This window comes from Coregonus clupeaformis, chromosome 12 (assembly GCF_020615455.1).
Source record: "Coregonus clupeaformis isolate EN_2021a chromosome 12, ASM2061545v1, whole genome shotgun sequence".
Taxonomy (NCBI): Eukaryota; Metazoa; Chordata; class Actinopteri; order Salmoniformes; family Salmonidae; genus Coregonus; species Coregonus clupeaformis.
Genome location: NC_059203.1, coordinates 61,723,330 through 61,743,257, shown reverse-complemented (window position 1 = coordinate 61,743,257; position 19,928 = coordinate 61,723,330). Strand labels below are relative to the sequence as shown.

Sequence of the window (19,928 nt, the reverse complement as noted above, 5' to 3'; positions counted from 1 at the left end):
TCCCTAATGTTGACCATCACCGACGAAGTGGCTTAGACTTCGGATTCCGAACTTCGGCCTGCCTCAATCATTTTGTTTGTGCACGAACAGCTGAAAAAAACCTTGCGAAGGCCAAAACCATCAAAAATATCACAAAATGGCGTCATAATATATGTACGAACTGTTTCGGATGGGAAGTATGCAGACGCCTTAACCCTAATCTTAAATTATAGCCAATGTTGACTTTGCAGCTGGCCCATCTAGCGGAAATCGCTCAGTTCTGCCTCCAGAGCAAGACAATAAACATTAACCTGCCTTTTGCAATGTAATCCTTAGGTAATTTTTTATGGCTTTTTAGGGGTGTGGCTTTCAGATAGATCTTATTGTCCACCCGTTAGAGTAAATGTCATTCCTGTTCATCATGTTAAGTTTACATACTGTAAATAAAAATTTTCCTTCAATTTTTTTTGCATTTTACACATTCTTCTAGAATATTAAGATGATTTATTACATATTATAATAAGGTGGTATCTATCCCAACATTGGCTTTTAGGGAGCTCATTTACTCATATACTTCTGTAGGCCTCATTGAAGCTACAGAAATGTCAATGTTTAACCTTCAAATGTGATAACTATACAACAGAACAGATCAACAGGAATGACATCTACTCTCACGGATGGCTAAAAACATCTAGCTGAATGCCACGCCCCTACTAAACTATGCCTAAACTACCGCTTGTAGTGCTTACAACTGTTTTAACTCTCTTTCCCAGACTGTAAAAGTGTAATTGCGTTTCTGCACTGACATATCAATCACTGTTTTTATAACCCTTTTAGAAAGTACAGAATTACATATGGACACATTGGAATGGCCCTAAAACAGTGGGCTGCACCAACATGAATAATTTAACCCTTATGGGGGTGCTCTAGTTGATATGTTCAGTGGTTATTGCAGTGCCCTGATTTGTTATGGGACCACCCAGCTGCCCTGAGCCGCACAGTTATTTCAACCTATAATAGCCTACCCCTTTCAAACCAAGATGAAAACCCGCCAACTTTAGAATCACACCAACTTTTTGCCGACTTTTCTATTTTGCTGGCAACAAAGCCTGTACTTTTATTTCCGCCAAACGACCTAGTCATAATAGCGGTAATGTGTTTAAAAGTTCCGCCAACCCCTCAGTATAAACATCACCTTTCATTTTACCGGCTTTGGCACGCATTGAATCATAAACATTCTACACATTACATTACACACAAACACGACGTCAGCAGCCTGGAGTTTGACTGTAACCAACGGTTTTATTCATCATAACAAGGTAATTATTTGTAAGGAATGGCGAGCTAAAAATAACTTACGATTGAGAATGTGACGAAATAAAAGCAGACAGTCTGTCTGCGAACTTCTTGAAGTATAAAGATCCTATTAAATTACAAGAGGGGCTATCTCATGAACCCTCAAAGTTCCAGAATGGTGTGAAAATGGCAGCCAAATTGGTCAGCGAGAAATCCAAACTAGTCTAATTGGAATGAATGACAGTAGAGGCATAATCCTGATTTTACTTATGTAGGAAAATAAAAGTAATGCATGTGATGTATCAGAAATTGTGTAATAGAATTATTATCAACTTAAAATATTGTCATATAATTAAAAATACAGTTCATACAGGTTTTATACACATTTTCTGTATAAATATCCTCTTAAATATATGTGAACAGAACACAACATCAGGGTCGAAGTTGCCGGCTTCCCACAAGATGTGTATAATACCCTTTACAGACAGACGTTACGGTATATGCTGGCTGTAAAAAATATGTGGTAAAGAAGAATGTGGTAAAAATGGGACTGTTTGAATTGCGTTCTTAAAAACATTTCCAGAATTTTTTTTTTAAAGGCAACATATCGTAAAGTCTGTAAGTAAAGGGTGAAAGTCTCCAATAATACAAGTAGATGGAGCGAGAGAGGAAGGAAGGAAGGAAGGAAGGAAGGAAGGATGGAAGGAAGGAAGGAAGGAAGGAAGGAAGGAAGGAAGGAAGGAAGGAAGGAAGGAAGGAAGGAAGGAAGGAAGGAAGGAAGGAAGGAAGGAAGGAAGGAAGGAAGGAAGGAAGGAAGGAGGAAAAGAGGTATGTGGATATTTAGAGCAGAAATCCCTCCAGGCTGTACTTAGCCAGTTGTCACTGTCAACACTCTGTCTCTCTCTCTCTCTCGCTATGATAATCTAATAGACGTAGAGATTGTAGAGAGAAAGAAATAGACAGGATAGATCAATCTCATTTATCACAGCTCTAATCATCCTACTGACAGTCTTATTACATCTCTCTGGTTTTCATCATATTTATACATAGATAACGGCATTATCATTGACTGATCTCCCTCTAATCTCATTATATGGGAAGCCAGGTTTAGAACATTCATAACCACACAACACACAGGCAGTACCATGCACTGCAATACATTGCGTTGTATTATTTCAGGATAGCAGAAATGTAATAACTTATGTAAGGTGTAATAACTCATGTTAGGCCCCTGTAATAAGAAAGCAATGTTTTGAAAGGCTTTGATTGTCAGGTCCTCCGTACTCTCCTTGGAACGAGAGATCAGAAAAAGACAGTGATTGATTGGCCAGAGAGTCCACACAACTATCTAACCAATGGGAATAGTGATAGAAACACTTTTAGAGCCGATTGGCTAACTTGCGAACGTTCCCCTGCTCTCCCTGGACATAAGGTTCATTCAGAAGACAGCCCACTCCCTCTTATCCAAAAACCCTGTGTCCAATTCCAAACCGACAAGAGTTGATTTGGAATTGGGCCGATATACTAGCCCTGTCACACCTAACCTCCATCCTACTTTACCCCCTCCTCTGTGACGAGACAAAGGCCTGGTTCCAATCAACCCCCCCATTCTCTCACTCACTCACCTGTCCCAGAAGCCTCTGCCTTCGCCTGAACACTGAACTGGGATTGGCTCACAAGGGGCAAGGGCAAGGACCACGAGCTAGCTCACTCTTGATTGGTGGAGATGCTGCATGTACTGTAGATATGATGCCACAGGATGATGTTGTGTTGTTGTTTTTGAGTTTGAGTTGGCTGTTGCCGGACTGTCGTTGAGTTCTGCTTCTTCTTTGGTGCCGTGAACTGCCGCCGTTCTCTCGTCATTTGAATGAACTGTACTGTGTTTCTGTAGAATTTGTATTATTTTGGTTGTTTTGTGTTTCAGTTCATTTGCGTTTGTGAGACTATAGCTGACATGCATGCAGCGTCTATTTCTCTCATTACCCTCTCACGTTGTTCTGAGTGTGTGGCTGAGGCTAGTCTAGCAGCCATGCCATGCTGATCACCTGCTTTACCAGCACAAAGCACGCCCCTACATAGGGAGAGAGTGGGAAAATATAGCCCTATGGTACAAGGGGAAGAGGACAAGTGTCTGTGTTTGAGGGGTCCAGGGAGACAGATCTGTCCCAGTTTTGCCTTTAATCACTGGTCCCTTTATCCCCACACACTCCTGTCACTACCGTCTCTCTCTCTCTCTCTCTCTCTCTCTCTCTCTCTCTCTCTCTCTCTCTCTCTCTCTCTCTGTCAAGTCTCTCTCTCTCATCTGTCTCTCATCGTGTCACCCAGTGTTTACCGTGTCAGTGCTATATGAAACACTCTGGTGACCAATTTTTCTTCCATTCCTCTGTCTCACATGGCCGGCTCCCCTCCGAGCGCTCTGGGACTCTTGTCCTGGCAGCGAGAAATGAAAGAGAGAAAGGAATAAAGGGAGGGAAGGAGAGAGAGAGAGAGCGAGAGAGAGAGGGGGAGGGAGGGCTAGAGAGAGAGAGGAAGAGGCTCGTTATTTTTGAGGGGGGAGAGTTTTTTTCCACTGCCAGCCAGGAGATGGATGGTTTTAGGCCAGGCTCTCTAATTGGGCTTCCAAAAAAGAGAGGGATGGAGAGGAAGGGGAGGGTACAGAGAGGGAGGGAATGGGAGGGAGTGGTTATACATGTTTATCTCCAGCAGGGGGCATGATAGAGCTGTGCTCCTTTAGACCTGGCTGGAGTTTCTAACTGTGTGTGTTGCGCATTTGTGTGTTCATTCATTGAGGCGTGGAGCCTAACTTTTCATATTTGATGAAGTGTGTATTGTGTACTTGTGTGTATGAGATGTTATGTATCTGTGTGGGGTTAGTGGTCTGTGTGTTAGTTAGTGTTTTGTGTGTGTGTGACGGTGTGTGTGTCTGTCAGTGTGTGTGCGTGTGTCTAATGATGTGTGTGTGTCTCCATCAGGGGTGTGATCACTTCCACGGGGGGAGTGAAGGGGGGACGGACGGCGCCCCTCCAGTGTTCTGCTGTAGCAGAGGGACACACTAAACCAGTCCTCTGTGTGGATGCTACAGATGAACTGCTCTTCACTGGATCCAAAGGTACAACAACACTGTCCTAACTAGGACCATGGGATGTCTTTGTCTTTGTAAACAAACAAAGCTCTCATTTTAACCTCATGGGCTGTCAGTCCTTGCATCCATCGCTCCAGCACCATCCCTCAGCTTTATAGAGAACCAAGTGGCGGGGCTGCCAGTTTTAGATGTTCATGTTTTTAACCCGTCTCATCTCTCTTGTTTCTCATCAGACCGGACGTGTAAGATGTGGAACCTGGTGACGGGACAGGAAATCGTCACGCTGAAAGGGCACCCCAATAACGTGGTCTCAGTCAAATACTGTTCCTCCTCCTGCCTAGTGTTCTCTGTCTCCACCTCCTACATCAAGGTCTGGGACATACGAGACTCTGCCAAGTGTGTCCGCACCCTCACGTGAGTGGCTCTCTGTATCTTTCCACCAATCACAGCTCACCCTAACCACCCTCACTGATCAATCAGTGCAACTCTGTAACGGTCCAGACATGTTTACGACCAAGCTGAATGAACCAACGTTTACCAAACCTCGATCTCAATCTCAATTCCAATCTCAATATCAATATCTCTCTCTCCCGCTACCCCTCTCTCTCTCTCTCTCTCTCTGTCCCCCCTCTCTACCTCTCCAGGTCTTCAGGCCAGGTGGTATCGGGGGATGCGTGTGCGGGCACCACCCCCCGTACCGTCACGGTGGCACAGGGTGAATACCAGATCAACCAGATAGCTCTGAACCCCTCTGGCTCTGTCCTGTATGCTGCTTCTGGCAACACCGTACGCACCTGGGACCTCAACAGGTAACAGAAGGACACTTGTTTTTAGCATTCTAACCACTGCTATGCAGCAATGTATTTTTACAATTGGCATTGATTTAGCTATGTATGTACATACATTAGCTGTGCCTATAAAAGTTGTCTAACAATAAAAAATGATCTCTCTCTCTCTTTCTCTCTCCCTCTCTCCTCCCTCTGTCCTCCCTCCCTCTCTCTCTCCCTTCTTCCTCTTCTCTCTCTCTCTCTCCCTCCCTCCCTCTCATCTCTCTCTCTAGGATGACAGCATTAGGGAAGCTGACAGGTCATATAGGTTCAGTGATGTGTCTCACTGTAGGTCAGTCTCTACTTGGCAAAGACCAGGTCATCACTGGCTCCAAGGACCACTACGTCAAGGTACTACTGTGCTACGCGCAGTGGCACACACATACACACACACACACACACACACACACAAGCATTTCCATTGTACCCCGTTACGCAGGCTACATCCTGGTTCTCTACCCTTCTCTTGAGGTGTGAACTGGTACACTTCCTGTTGTGGATTCCTGTTGGAGTGTGCAACAACTTTTTTCTGCTGTTTGGTCATGTTTTCTGACTGCTACTGCTGTCCTGTTTTTGTGTCAGGTGTTTGATGTGGCAGAGGGCATGCTGGGTAATTTAGGCCCTGCCCACAACTTTGAGCCTCCGCACTATGACGGCATCGAGTGTCTGGCCATCCAGGGAGACGTTCTGTTCAGCGCATCACGAGACAACGGCATCAAGAAGTGGGACCTGGAGAACCAAGAACTCACACAGGTACACTCTTAGAAAAAGAGGTGCTATCTAGAACCTAAAAGGGTTCTTTGGCTGTCCCCATATGACAACCCTTTGAAGAACCCTTTTTGGTTCCAGGTAGAACCCTTTCCACAGAATAACCTTTTTTTCTATGAGTGTAGAGAGAGGGAGGGAGGGAGGGAGGGAGGGAGGGAGGGAGGGGAGGGAGGGAAGGAGGGAGGGGAGGGCGTGTGTGTGTCACAGCACAGTGTGGCAGCTGAAAAGGGCAGCGATAATTGAATGTCATTGATACCAGTTCTGACAGTATTGGGAAAAGGGAATGTACTGCTACAGTGCATGTGTGTTGATTAATGGTTATCTGTCTACAATGTGGTCAGCCTATAGTGGCAGGAGTGAATCATGTGATGTAGAAAAGCTGTCATTAATATAGGCCATGTCTTTACCTGCTCAGCTCAAAGGCTACAACCCAATCGATACCCTACTAGGGCCTAAGGCACTATATAAGGAATATGATGCCAATTAGGGATGCAGCCAAAGTGTTAGCCCTGAGGGACACGTTAGTACTGTGTCATCCAATTTAAATTTGCCATGAGAGAATAGTCAACATTGTAGAGCAGGGTGGACAAGTATATCAATAGCTACTGAGTAGGAAGGGATGTGTGTGTCTGACCTGGGTTAGAATACTTACGTCTTTGATTATTTGTTATTTAAATAATTTCTGTGTATTTCAAATAATGTTTCCAGAATCAACTACTTCTATTGGAAGTATTTCAAAGTATTTCAAATACTTATTTCCAAATACATTATTTCAATTACCAAACAGACCTGGGTTCAAATGCATTGGATTATTTAAGTAGTTGTATTGGAATATACACTTGTCTGTGTATTTGAGAATTTTTCAATACATGCCAATACTTTCTGAGTGTATTTCCAAATACATTCCCATATTCAACGACTTAATAGTATTTAAACCCAGGTCTGGTTTGTGTGCGTGTAGGCGTGCGTGCGTTCATGTAAGTATCCGGTAATGCTTCTGTGATTTATTTTAAAATAATCTTGAATGGTGAATAATCTTAGTCAAACACACCCACGGTAAGCCTCTGTGGAAAGGATATCTGTACCCAGTTTATCCATAGAGGATCATGTACACTGATACACAGTCAAAGTTGGAACTTAAAACACTACTTCTGTGACTGTGTGTGGGTGAAATTGTATATTTAAACTAAACTGAACCTTCCTCTCTCTCCTCTCCCCCTCCACAGCAAATCCCCAACGCCCATAAGGACTGGGTGTGTGCGCTGGCATATGTTCCAGGTCGACCCATGCTGCTGAGTGCGTGTCGGGGAGGCATGCTGAAGGTGTGGAACGTTGATAACTTCACCCCCATAGGAGAGGTCAGGGGTCATGAGAGCCCCATCAACGCCATCTGCACCAACTCACGACACATCTTCACCGCTTCCAGGTAAAACATTACTAAAACATGGTTATAACCATATTATAACTTATTATGAGCTTTCTTCAAGATTTTTTTTCACTTAATATCCAGGTATGATGTTACGCCATCGGAAGGGTAAAGTAAATATGGTAGAGTTGGGGGCATTCAGTGGATGTAACTGCACTGTCAGGGGCATATTTCAGAAATCTATTTAAATACATTGGTTATTGTTAGATGATTGTTAATAAACTTGGTGTTTGGCATCACCCTGCTAGAGAGTTTGTCACATGAATGATATACCTTACTGCAGCAAGGCAATTAGAAAAAGTTACTCCAGAACAGTACATTGACAGGGTTAGGTAAAACGGTCTTTCTGAAAAGATGCTATGACTAACAAGAAAACGTTGTTGAGTACAACACAGAACATTGACTGGTGCATGTGGCATTCATATCCCATGTCAAGGATACATCTTTCTGATTTCACTCAGCCCCACACAGCTAGTCACTGGCTTGGTAGAGCTCAGCTGATGCATGCGACCAGGCGTATCATGGGCATGTGCAGTATGTCTTTCTGTTCCCAGCATTGCATGGAAAACTTTAGCAAAGCTGACATGACCATATGGTACTGTGTGAAATACACATACTACATCACTAGTATTGTAGATTGAGAGGGGTTTGCATGGATCTGCTTCGCACACCCAAGAATCTCTGTCCTCCCTATACCAACCTCTTTTCACCAAGACCTTTCACTTTTCATGCTTAATGCCCTTCCTGATCCATCTGAATACACCTTTACTAAACTAGTACCTCATCTTTATCTTGTACTAACCCACTTTAACCTCTCCTTTTCCCCTCTCTTCCTTCTCCTACCTCTCTCCTCTCTTTCCCCTTCTGTATTTTGTCGTTCTTTCCCGCCTTTCCTCTCCTCCTCATCCTGCCCTGCCACAGTGACTGCAGGGTGAAGTTATGGAGTTATGTCCCAGGTCTGACCCCCTGTCTACCTCGACGGGTTCTGGCTATCAAGGGTCGCACCACAAGCCTCCCATGAGCCTTCACTCCGACTCACAACCCCGCCTCCGCTCTCCTCTGGTACTTTCACTCATTCGCGTTCCTCTCTTTCTGATTCTCTTCCTCTCTCTCTGTCCCCTCTCTTCCTCTCTCTGTCCCCTCTCTTCATCTCTCTGTCCCCTCTCTTCCTCTCTCTGTCCCCTCTCTTCCTCTCTCTGTCCCCTCTCTTCATCTCTCTGTCCCCTCTCTTCCTCTCTCTGTCCCCTCTCTTCCTCTCTCTGTCCCCTCTCTTCCTCTCTCTGTCCCCTCTCTTCCTCTCTCTCTGTCCCCTCTCTTCCTCTCTCTGTCCCCTCTTCCTCTCTCTGTCCCCTCTCTTCATCTATCTGTCCCCTCTCTTCCTCTCTCTGTCCCCTCTCTTCCTCTCTCTCTGTCCCCTCTTTTCCTCTCTCTGTCCCCTCTCTTCCTCTCTCTCTGTCCCATCTCTTCCTCTCTCTCTGTCCCCTCTCTTCCTCTCTCTGTCCCCTCTCTTCCTCTCTCTGTCCCCTCTTCCTCTCTCTGTCCCCTCTCTTCCTCTCTCTGTCCCCTCTCTTCCTCTCTCTGTCCCCTCTCTTCCTCTCTCTGTCCCCTCTCTTCCTCTCTCTGTCCCATCTCTTCCTCTCTCTCTGTCCCCTCTCTTCCTCTCTCTCTGTCCCCTCTCTTCATCTCTCTGTCCCCTCTCTTCATCTCTGTGTCCCCTCTCTTCCTCTCTCTGTCCCCTCTCTTCATCTCTCTGTCCCCTCTCTTCCTCTCTCTGTCCCCTCTCTTCCTCTCTCTCTGTCCCATCTCTTCCTCTCTCTCTGTCCCCTCTCTTCCTCTCTCTCTGTCCCCTCTCTTCCTCTCTCTGTCCCCTCTCTTCCTCTCTCTGTCCCCTCTCTTCCTCTCTCTCTGTCCCCTCTCTTCATCTCTCTGTCCCCTCTCTTCATCTCTCTGTCCCCTCTCTTCCTCTCTCTGTCCCCTCTCTTCATCTCTCTGTCCCCTCTCTTCCTCTCTCTCTGTCCCCTCTCTTCCTCTCTCTCTGTCCCCTCTCTTCCTCTCTCTCTGTCCCCTCTGTTCCTCTCTCTGTCCCCTCTCTTCCTCTCTCTGTCCCCTCTCTTCCTCTCTCTGTCCCCTCTCTTCCTCTCTCTGTCCCCTCTCTTCCTCTCTCTCTGTCCCCTCTCTTCCTTTCTCTCTGTCCCCTCTTTTCCTCTCTCTGTCCCCTCTCTTCATCTCTCTGTCCCCTCTCTTCCTCTCTCTGTCCCATTTCTTCCTCTCTCTGTCCCCTCTCTTCCTCTCTCTCTGTCCCCTCTCTTCCTCTCTCTCTGTCCCCTCTCTTCCTCTCTCTCTGTCCCCTCTCTTCCTCTCTCTGTCCCCTCTCTTCCTCTCTCTCTGTCCCCTCTCTTCCTCTCTCTCTGTCCCCTCTTCCTCTCTCTCTGTCCCCTCTCTTCCTCTCTCTGTCCCCTCTCTTCCTCTCTCTCTGTCCCCTCTTCCTCTCTCTCTGTCCCCCCTCTTCATCTCTCTGTCCCCTCTCTTCATCTCTCTGTCCCCTCTCTTCCTCTCTCTGTCCCCTCTCTGTCCTCTCTCTGTCCTCTCTCTTCCTCTCTCTGTCCCCTCTCTTCCTCTCTCTCTGTCCCCTCTCTTCCTCTCTCTCTGTCCCCTCTCTTCCTCTCTCTCTGTCCCCTCTCTTCCTCTCTCTGTCCCCTCTCTTCCTCTCTCTGTCCCCTCTCTTCCTCTTGCTAATACCCTTGCTCCAGTGGCGGTCGGTGCCATTTAAGATGAGGGAGGATGATTCTTTTTTTTATGAGCATGGCCTTATTTCTATGACAGCATGTTGGATGACTGTCATTCATATTTCATTCACCCAGCTCAATGTAACATCGATAGGTTTAGGCTACTACATGATACTCTGATTTTCCCTGTACCCATCATGAGGTTGCTACAACCTAGCCTATTAATTAAAGTTTACAATGTAGACAATTTTGAGTAATCAAGGTGACAGACAGTGACACATTCAATACCGCCTTGCACACTCTTGCCTGCATCTAGCTCATCTAGGGAGTAATCATTAGTCCAACAGTTCCAAATGTGAATTTCTGTTAGACATATTTAGGTGTTTTTATCCCTGTTTCGTTCCGTTTGCTTCCGTTTAAGAAATGTTTTTCAACAGAATCGGCGGAATGAATACACCCCTGATCACACACAAATGCAGTTCACTTTCATAGTAGCCACATGAAAACAGTGTGATCACTTTGCTCATTGTATATATAATTCCTTCACACGCTCTCATCCTCTCACCTTTTCCCTTCGCTTGTGGACTTCAGTGTGCAACACATCAGCTGTCCATGACCTGGCTAAAAAAAAACTTTCCAAGCCAAACCTTCATATCATGACTGCTATAACCGCTACACACAGCCTACATCGTTGTCACGTCATAGTCAACATAGCTACTACAATCATGCAGTACAGTGTACAGTCAGAAAGCAGTTTAGCAGTTACACATTTTTACATTTACATTTTTTTACATTTTAGTCATTTAGCAGACACTCTTATCCAGAGCGACTTACAGTTAGTGAATACATTTTTTATTTTTTTATTTTTTATACTGGCCCCCCGTGGGAATCGAACCCACAACCCTGGCGTTGCAAACGCCATGCTCTATCAACTGAGCTACATCCCTGCCGGCCATTCCCTCCCCTACCCTGGACGACGCTGGGCCAATTGTGCGCCGCCCATGAGTCTCCCGGTCGCGGCCGGCTGCGACAGAGCCTGGATTCGAACCAGGATCTCTAGTGGCACAGTTAGCACTGCGATGCAGTGCCTTAGACCCTAACTCTGGCTGACTTCCAATAGGAATTACACATCACTTTGCAAGCCAGTATAATGTGACTTGCAGGCCTGATGTGGCCTGTAAACCATGAGTTTCAAAAATAGGTTTTGATTTGTTCCTAAAGTGGTACAAACACTTGTCACTGTAATGGTACCTTGTAAGGTCATCCTTTGTACCTTTATTTATAAGTGCATAATTGTAGCCCAGTTCATACCTCAGGCCTGCAAGTAGGGTTGCCTGCAAGTAGGGTTGCAAAATTCCAGTGACTTTTCCAGAATTCCCAGATTTTACAAAAACCACTTTGAAAGGATTTTGGATTTCCTGGTTCCGTTTCTAGGAAACTTTCAACCAGGATTTCTGGAGAACCTGGGAATTTTAGGAAAGTTACCAGCATTTTGCAACCCTGCCTGCAAGTCACATTATGAGGAAACTACCTAAGGCAGGGGTCGGCAATGACATACACTACCGGTCAAAAGTTTTAGAACACCTACTCATTCAAGGGTTTTTCTTTATTCTTTATGCCAAGAGTGTGCAAAGCTGTCATCAAGGCAAAGGGTGGCTATTTGAAGAATCTCAAATATAACATATATTTTGATTTGTTTAACACTTTTTTTGGTTACTACATGATTCCATATGTGTTATTTCCTAGTTTTGATGTCTTCACTATTATTCTAGAATGTAGAAAATAGTAAAAATAAAGAAAAACCCTTGAATGAGTAGGTGTTCTAAAACATTTGACCGGTAGAGTATGTGATCGTGTCTCAATGTAATCAAGGTATGAACTTATTATTATTTTCAAATATCCAACAGTGTTTCCTGTGTGTTCCTCTGTAGCTCAGTTGGTAGAGCATGGCACTTGCAATGCCAGGATAGTGGGATAGATTCTCGGGACCACCCTTAGGTAAAATGTATGCATTCATGACTAAGTCGCTTTGGATACAAGTGTCTGCTAAATGGCATATATGAAATATAATCTCTTTTTGGGCTTAGTTGTGGTCATTTTGCTGTGTAATAATTACTTTAATTATGTTCTGGCCCCTACACCATCCACTCGGACAAAAATTGGCCTGCGGCTGAATCTAGTTGCTTACCCCTGACCTAAGGCATTTAAACTGGAACAAACATTTCAGTAACGGGTGCAAAAATCTAACGAACTGATTGGATTAATTTTGAAAAATGTATGTTATTTATCTTTGTGTAGCATTAGCGTAATCACTCAATGTACATGCACAAATATAGATATTGAAACAAACAATTCAAAAAATCTGCCTGCAATAGAGCATGCTGGGAAATATGTTAATGGCACGTCAATCATCCTACTATTTTCCACTAATGCTACAGTAACACAGTGTCTCTGCAACACACCCTAGTGAGCCCAGATAGCAGCCTGATGTTAGGAGGGATTGGGGAGGGAGAGGGGATGTTATCCTGGGTATTAAGGCCTTAAATTCGACAGCAGTAACTCGGCAGACACAGACACACACACTTAAATATGACAGCAGTTTAGGAGGTAGTGCTCGGCAGGTTGTGAATGGAGAGGAAATTAAGAGTAAATTATCAACTGAGCTGGGAGTTTCTTAACAGGGAAGAAAGAACAGAACAGCAGAGAAGATAAGTTGATTAACTTCATTCTAAGTATTTTACAAACTTCACTTAGAGCTCTGTTGATCAGAGAGAGGGGGGCGGGAAGAGATGAATAGCAGTTAGATGGGGAGAGGAGTGAAGAGAGGGGCAGAGAGAGGAGGAGAGGGAGGGGGTATAAGAGAGGATATATGGTGTTTGAGAGGGGAGAGGAAAAGAGAGAATTATAGAGGAAGAAATAAAGAGGGAAAGAGAGAGCGACAGAAAGAGGGATGAGGGTTGTGATGTTTGCTCTATCTGAGGGGAGGTTGTGTGTCACAGAGGAGGATGTTTGATGTCTATTTTGGACCTGATTCCTTTGTGCTCCGTAACTGGTGAAGGAGTAGGGGGTAGCATCTGTGTGTGTCTCATCCTCTTTCTGTGAACTGTAGGTTTTGATGTCTTGTGTGTGAGGCTGTGTGGGAGTCACAATGGAACTGTTTGAAGATGCTGGCAATTGAGTCACTCTTTTCTTCTCTTTCTCTCCTCTCTCTCCGCCTCTTGTTCTTGTTCTTTTCCTTCCCCCTTTTATTCCTCTGTCTCTCTCTTGGTCCTCCTTCTGCTCTCCTTCCCTCTCTCAATGTTTCTCCCGCTCTCATTCTCTGGGTCCCCCTGGTCCTCTCTCTCTTTTTCTCCCCATTAATCTCCCTACCCCCACTCTATTTCTTTCTCTCTCGATCTCTCTCTCCCCCTCCCTCCCTCTGTCTCTTCCTCCCTCTCTCGCTAGTGATATGACAGTGAAGATCTGGTCAGCAAAGGTGGGGAAGAAGAGGTGACGTTCGGTCGGAGCATTAATGTGACATTATCATCGGCGGCCATCTTTACTGAGGGCCTTCACCCCTGACCTCTGACCCTCTCACCTCAACCAATCAGGTGTGACGCGGCAGGACGTCATGGTTACCAACCATTACCGGGACGACCAAAGTGTGGATGACGTGTCGTCGCAAAGTTTAGTCTCCTCCGGAAAGATCCTTATGAGGAGTGTGTCTTGAACTGAAAGGCAAAACGGGAAGTTTGAGGGTGTTTGCCTTTTCTTGTTTCTACTGCCAATCCAACTGTAAGTGCCATTAAGGTGTGATGTGAATTGGACAAGATGAAACCTTTATTGTGCCAGATAATGTCTGTGTGAGGACAAAAAGCAGCTACTGACTGATTAATCTACTCCTATTTATTATTCATTCAATGAAAACAAGGTCTCCCAGAAGTGAACTAACCCTTGGAGAACACAATTTCTGAGCCAACTAAAGACTATGATGTTTCTATCTTCAGGACTGTCTGTGTTTGATTGTCTACTGGCTGTGATGAACAAACTGGAATTAATTTACAGCAAAGGGGACTGAGAGAGCGAGGTGTTCAGTAACATACAGTGTTGAAACCACTGGACAGTTTGTTGAGAGTTCAGTTCAGCCCTTTGTGATTCCCTGTCTCTTCATCTCTATGGATGGGTTTTAATGTGGCCTCTACTTTGGCTGCAGGCTGCTGAGTCTGCACTGAGAGAGCCTATCACTAATACATCACTACTAACACCAGTCCTGGAGGATCACACACACACACACACACACACACACACACACACACACACACACACACACACACACACACATACCCACACACACATACCCACACACACACAAACACTGCTGTCTTATCAGGGTGGGAGTGCAGGAATAATAATATTATACACACACACAAACACACACACACCACCCCCACCAGGCAGCAGTAGCTCCACAGGTGCCAAAGTTCCAGATCATTATCTCTCCTGTCTTTATGCAGCCTGAGACTGACTACGTCCCAAATGGCACCCTACTTCCTATAAAGTGCACTACATTTGACCAGGGATTAGGGTGCCCGTTGGGAGTCACCCTCTCTATCACTGAGGCTCTCAACACTTCAATAAGCACCATGAAAATCACCATCTCAACCTCTCCTCTTACCCTGTGAGTCTGATATGCTGTGCAACTCCATTCTGAGCTTATTAGCTGTTGTAACTTCTGCAAACCTGGGATTGAATGACAGGAGGTTGCACCTTAATTGGGCAGGACTGGCTTATGGTAATGGCTGGAGCAGAATCAGTGGAATGGTATCAAATACATCAAACACATGGTTTGATGCCATTCCATTCGTGCAGTTCCAGCCATTATTTTGAGCCGTTCTCCCCTCAGCAGCCTCCATTGGTTTAAATACTATTTTTCAGCATTTGCTCTAGCCTGTCTGGAGTGCCAGATGTGCCCTTTTGGGACTATTATATTGGCCCATGAAGCCAGGCAAGCTCAATCAAGCACAGATCATGTATTTGGAATATCAAATAGTATTTGAACCCAGGTCTGAACTGATGATAACTGTAACTGCAGACACCCAGATAGAGCTGAGCTGTCCTAGCTCTAGTTCTGCACTACATATACAGTGGTGGGAGGAATGTAGGGATGGTAATGCTAGCCACTCTAATTGGCTGCTGTGTTAGCAGGTGGTGATGAGATAGGCTGCATGATGGGAAAAGTCTGAATAAGTAGGTCAGGACAGAGAAGAGTGTTTGTGCGTCCCAATTGACACCATATTCCCTACATAGTGCACTACTTTTGACCAGAGTCCTATGGGCCCTTGTCAAACACTATATAGGGAATAGGGTGCCATTTGGGCCGCATCCTTTATAAGATATTTATTTATTCCGTTCAGTAGTTTTAGGGTCTGTGCTGCTGTGTGTGTCAAATTCGCTGCGTGCCCGTTGGGGTAGTGTAGGGGCGACACCTGGCTTCACACACACACACACACATGCTTGTGTATTTTTAGGTTATCCATCTTGCCTGGCAGGGCTTGGCTTCCTTCAGCTCTGAGTTTTACTGTCTGCTGAGTTAAACATATTAGTCTTCTAGCCCTCCCACCCACGCACACACACACACACACACAGACAGACAGACAGACAGACAGACATGCACACACACACTCCTGTGGTTAACCACCATCTCCAGGCACTGGTGATCAGAGAATCTTCCCTCCTTCTAACCCTTTGAGAAGGGGACATTCTAATCAATTCCCACTGATGATGTCACAAAATAGAAATTCTCACACTCCGTCCCTGAGGATCTGAAATATCTTTAGATGCCTAGTGATCCACTGAGCCATGTGTAATTCACAGCATTTCTTCTCCTGTGAATATATCTCTTTGTTATTGAGTGCACTTTATCTGGTAAAGACTTAGAAATGTGTGTACTGTACTGTGATGAAATGGATTACATTAGAGGAATGGATTGGTGGTCCGATATAGAAAAAGAAAAGTATCCCAAATGAAATCTACTGCAATGAGAATCTCAATTACTGTATTTGTTCTCATAGATTTGAAGAGCTGTCTTTGAAGACTGAATCGATTTTGTTTCTCTTACAATACATTTTGATGCTGCTAACTTCATGTAAATAGTTTGATAAAGAGAAACATAAGAAATAAGATAAAGCAATCATGTTATTCTGAGCCTAGGTTTAGGTTTGAGTTGAAGGTAGAGGGAGTGTATACAATACTCCACAGATCCAGTCTTAGAGTCTCTGTATGTAGCCCATAATGTTTACCAAATGCCTTGTTTTTAAAGCCATTTGAACGTTTTTAAGGTACAATCGATGTTCCTTTGTCATAGAGGAATATCTATGTAATCTCTTTAGCCTTTACAACCTCTTTAATAACGTCAAACTATCATGCCTTTTTTGACTCCCTTTATTATTGTAGTCTTTCCTTGTATTTTCCCATTTTCCAAATCCTCTATCATGTCCTTTGGAGGACCAGGCTTAACATGAAGGATGTTGAACACCCACAGCTGTGCCAATCACCTATAGCTAGCTAACTATGTGGTGCTTTACTCTGCTGACTGTACAGTATCAGCCTTTCTACTCCTTCGCTCAGTGTGTTTCACAGTAGCTGTTAGAGGAAGCTGTGTAGTACTTAAGGTGCTTTAAAGGGGCCTCTGCTTGATCGTACCAGATGCATCGCTATTTACGAACCAACTTTTTAAGAGTGTTTTCCAAACAAGCAAGTAGAGAGTATGTTGTTAGACCAAGTGTCGATACTGATAGGATCGAAAGAAAAGCAGCGCTGCTCTCGGATCAGCTTTCTCCATTCAAATCTTACCTTAACATTATAATTATTCCACAATACTGACAAAGGATCAGCTCCTAGACAGATATGACCAATAATGGGTGCAAATAGGCTATAGAGGCAGTTTATTATGCTTACCCAATAATAATGCACTAAATTACAGATTGAGCACATCATTGCGCACAAGTTGTCACACATCATGAAACACATTGAGGTACAAATTACAGACAGTATCCTAGTCGCAAAATAGAACTCAATTTATTGAACATGAAATGTTTATCGATATGATTTAAATAACCTATATAGGTCCATGTAGGCATGTTTTAATGCAGTCATTTCGGTTTTCATTTGAAGCATAATGTTATCCTCAACTTGGTTGTTAGTAACAATTGCAAATATTTTGGCAACTTTATATTTGTAGTCAAATTCGTTCTGAAGTTATCGTCAGTCACAGTCTGACTGGCTTTTTAAGAGCCACCTTGCTAACGAAGGCTCTGGGAAACACCTTGTCTACTAAAGAAAGTTATAATATGTTCTGATATGTAGGCCTAATCAAACGCTGACCGAGCTGATATGTATAGAGTTCACGCCAGCTCTGTTTCTCTCTATTTCTGCTTTACAGGCAAAGTGGACAGTAACATGTCTCTGGCGGTATCTGTCAACCGGGGTCAAATTCTATACAGGGTCAAAGGTCATACCAGGTACCTTTTTATTGCACAGGCTCCTCCCCCTACGGACTACTGTAAATGTTTGTACAGATAATGTTGTTTTTCTTTTTCTTACAATGTGCATGTGACCAAATACCATGTAAAATTCCTTGACATTTAAATACTGTAAGTACATTTATTATTTAATGATGGATCAATAAATCGTTCCTTCATTTAAATAAGTACAAAAAATGTCATCCTTGAATGATATATGTTTTTTTTGTTAACTTCAGTTGGAATGAGTAATTGTCTTTTCATGCAGTCAGCTGTCAAAGTTTGGGGAAAACACAGCAGCGAGATACAACAGATGTGGGTGGATGAGAACACTACCCCTCTATCCCTCTGTACCAACACTGATAGGATCTAACAAATGACTTGGGACTGTAATCACGATAGATTGTTCCCCTTCTCGTTCTGTTTACCAATCGACTTTTACAAATGCCAACATCTAACTTCTGAGAGAGAGAGAGAGAGAGAGAGAGAGAGAGAGAGAGAGAGAGAGAGAGAGAGAGAGAGAGAGAGAGAGAGAGAGAGAGAGAGAGAGAGAGAGAGAGAGAGAGAGAGAGAGAGAGAGAGAGAGAGAGAGAGAGAGAGAGAGAGAGAGAGAGAGAGAGAGAGAGAGAGAGAGAGAGAGAGAGAGAGAGAGAGAGAGAGAGGTTTATCAACTCTTTAGAAGGGAAAGACAGAGGGTTTGAACGCTCGCTTGTACTCTCTCTCTCGTCGCACCTTGGAGGCAGCAGCAGAAATCACATCCCTCTCGTGCATCTTCATTTCCTGTGCAGATTGTGACCATTAACTGGTTTTGGATAGAGCTTGTCGAGGGTGCTCCACAGGAGGCTCTGTCGCTGTGATGTATGGCAGCCATTACAGCGGGAGAGTAGGAGGAAACCACTTTATACTGTTTCAGATGCCCCCACACACAGACACAAACACACACTCATAAACAGACACACACAAGCGCACACACACAGACTCCCTCTTTGTCTCTCTCTATCTGTCTCTCTTCCCTTCCATCAATAATACATTCAAAAGTTGAATTTTAATGTCTCGTTAATTAAATTTTCATTTGACTGCCCTCTGTTGGGTCTAGTCCAATTTCATGATCTGTCAATATCTTTCTAACTACTTTAATTTCCCTCTCCCCAGTTACCCAATACATCCTAACTTGCATGCACAACTATTTCGAATTCCATCATTCTAATATTGTAAATACAAGCCTTAAAGTTTTCCCCAGACTTTGTTTTACCATATCAATTACCTAATACTTCCTAACTATTTCACCAACTTTTTCTAAGGGATCTATTAAATCTGTATTGTTGAAGCGTTACAGATTGTGCGATAGAAATGTACAGGTAATTTCCGATTGAGCCGACATATGCAGCGTTTCCCATGGAACATTTCCTTTAAATTTCAATCACTCTGTAACGCTGAAAGTCGGATTGAATAGAGCCTTAGGTCTATTGTTTGCTCTCACAAGTTTCTCTTGTTTTTCAGACTGTGTTAGACATCACTCCAATGTTTACCTTTTATGAATCAGACATAGAAATATAATGCATAGAGCAGATTAGAAACTATCTATCATATGAATAATTACAGATCAGCTCTCTACGTCCCAAAATAGCTACTGTAACAAAGTAACCCCTTGGTGACCTTGAACATCGCATCGGTCATCGACTAGTAGGCTGTACATCCCAATTCTCTCTGGAAGTGTTGCCCTTTTGAGCAGGTAACAGCAGGATATGTGTTCAGCCTTGGTCTTGCAGTGCAGTTAGATTGTGAGAGTAGTCAAAAAGCTCTTGAGTGCCTTTCTCTCTCAGCTGACTTCCTGTCCTCCTCTGAGGGGTTTGGAGATGGATGATAAAGACTGAGAGAGAGTCTAAAGAGACAGAGGGAGAGAAACCATGGCAGAGGAAGATTGATAAAGAGCAGAAGGACAGTGGGAGTTTACAGAGGGACTTTAATGCATCATTAAAAACAGTCAATCTTCTAGACACATACCATACATCTGCATGGGTTTATACAGAGAACAAAGACTGAGCATATCCGCAGAATGATATGGGCTTATCCTACAGTACTTCCTCTCTTTGAATTTGGGCTTATTCACTCTGTATGCGTGTGGCTTACACACTGTGTGTTTTCACACGATGAGCCAAATATGAAGGATACTGGTGAATTAACTGTTGAGCAGAAAAGGTCAAAAGGAAACTATTTTACGGCACTGTGAAAACTGGATTTAATGTTTGAAGTACTGAGCATCAGACGTTATCTTCATGCAGTCATAATGATCAGACCTCGGTTCAAATACATGCTTATTTAAGT

At 44.0% G+C, this 19,928-nt stretch overlaps 1 protein-coding gene across 1 annotated transcript in view; it reads left to right on the top strand.

The window, feature by feature from the left end:
• Positions 1-18,049, top strand: part of LOC121578331 (kinesin-like protein KIF21B) — a 99,938-nt gene extending 81,889 nt beyond the window's left edge. The window contains exons 28-34 of the mRNA XM_041892642.2: positions 4,248-4,384; positions 4,591-4,771; positions 5,002-5,166; positions 5,418-5,535; positions 5,767-5,937; positions 7,179-7,378; positions 13,549-18,049. Coding sequence (XP_041748576.2) covers positions 4,248-4,384; positions 4,591-4,771; positions 5,002-5,166; positions 5,418-5,535; positions 5,767-5,937; positions 7,179-7,378; positions 13,549-13,597 — 1,021 coding nt within the window. The 3' untranslated portion in view covers positions 13,598-18,049. The remainder of the gene's footprint in view (positions 1-4,247; positions 4,385-4,590; positions 4,772-5,001; positions 5,167-5,417; positions 5,536-5,766; positions 5,938-7,178; positions 7,379-13,548) is intronic.
• The last annotated feature ends 1,879 nt before the right edge of the window (positions 18,050-19,928 follow it).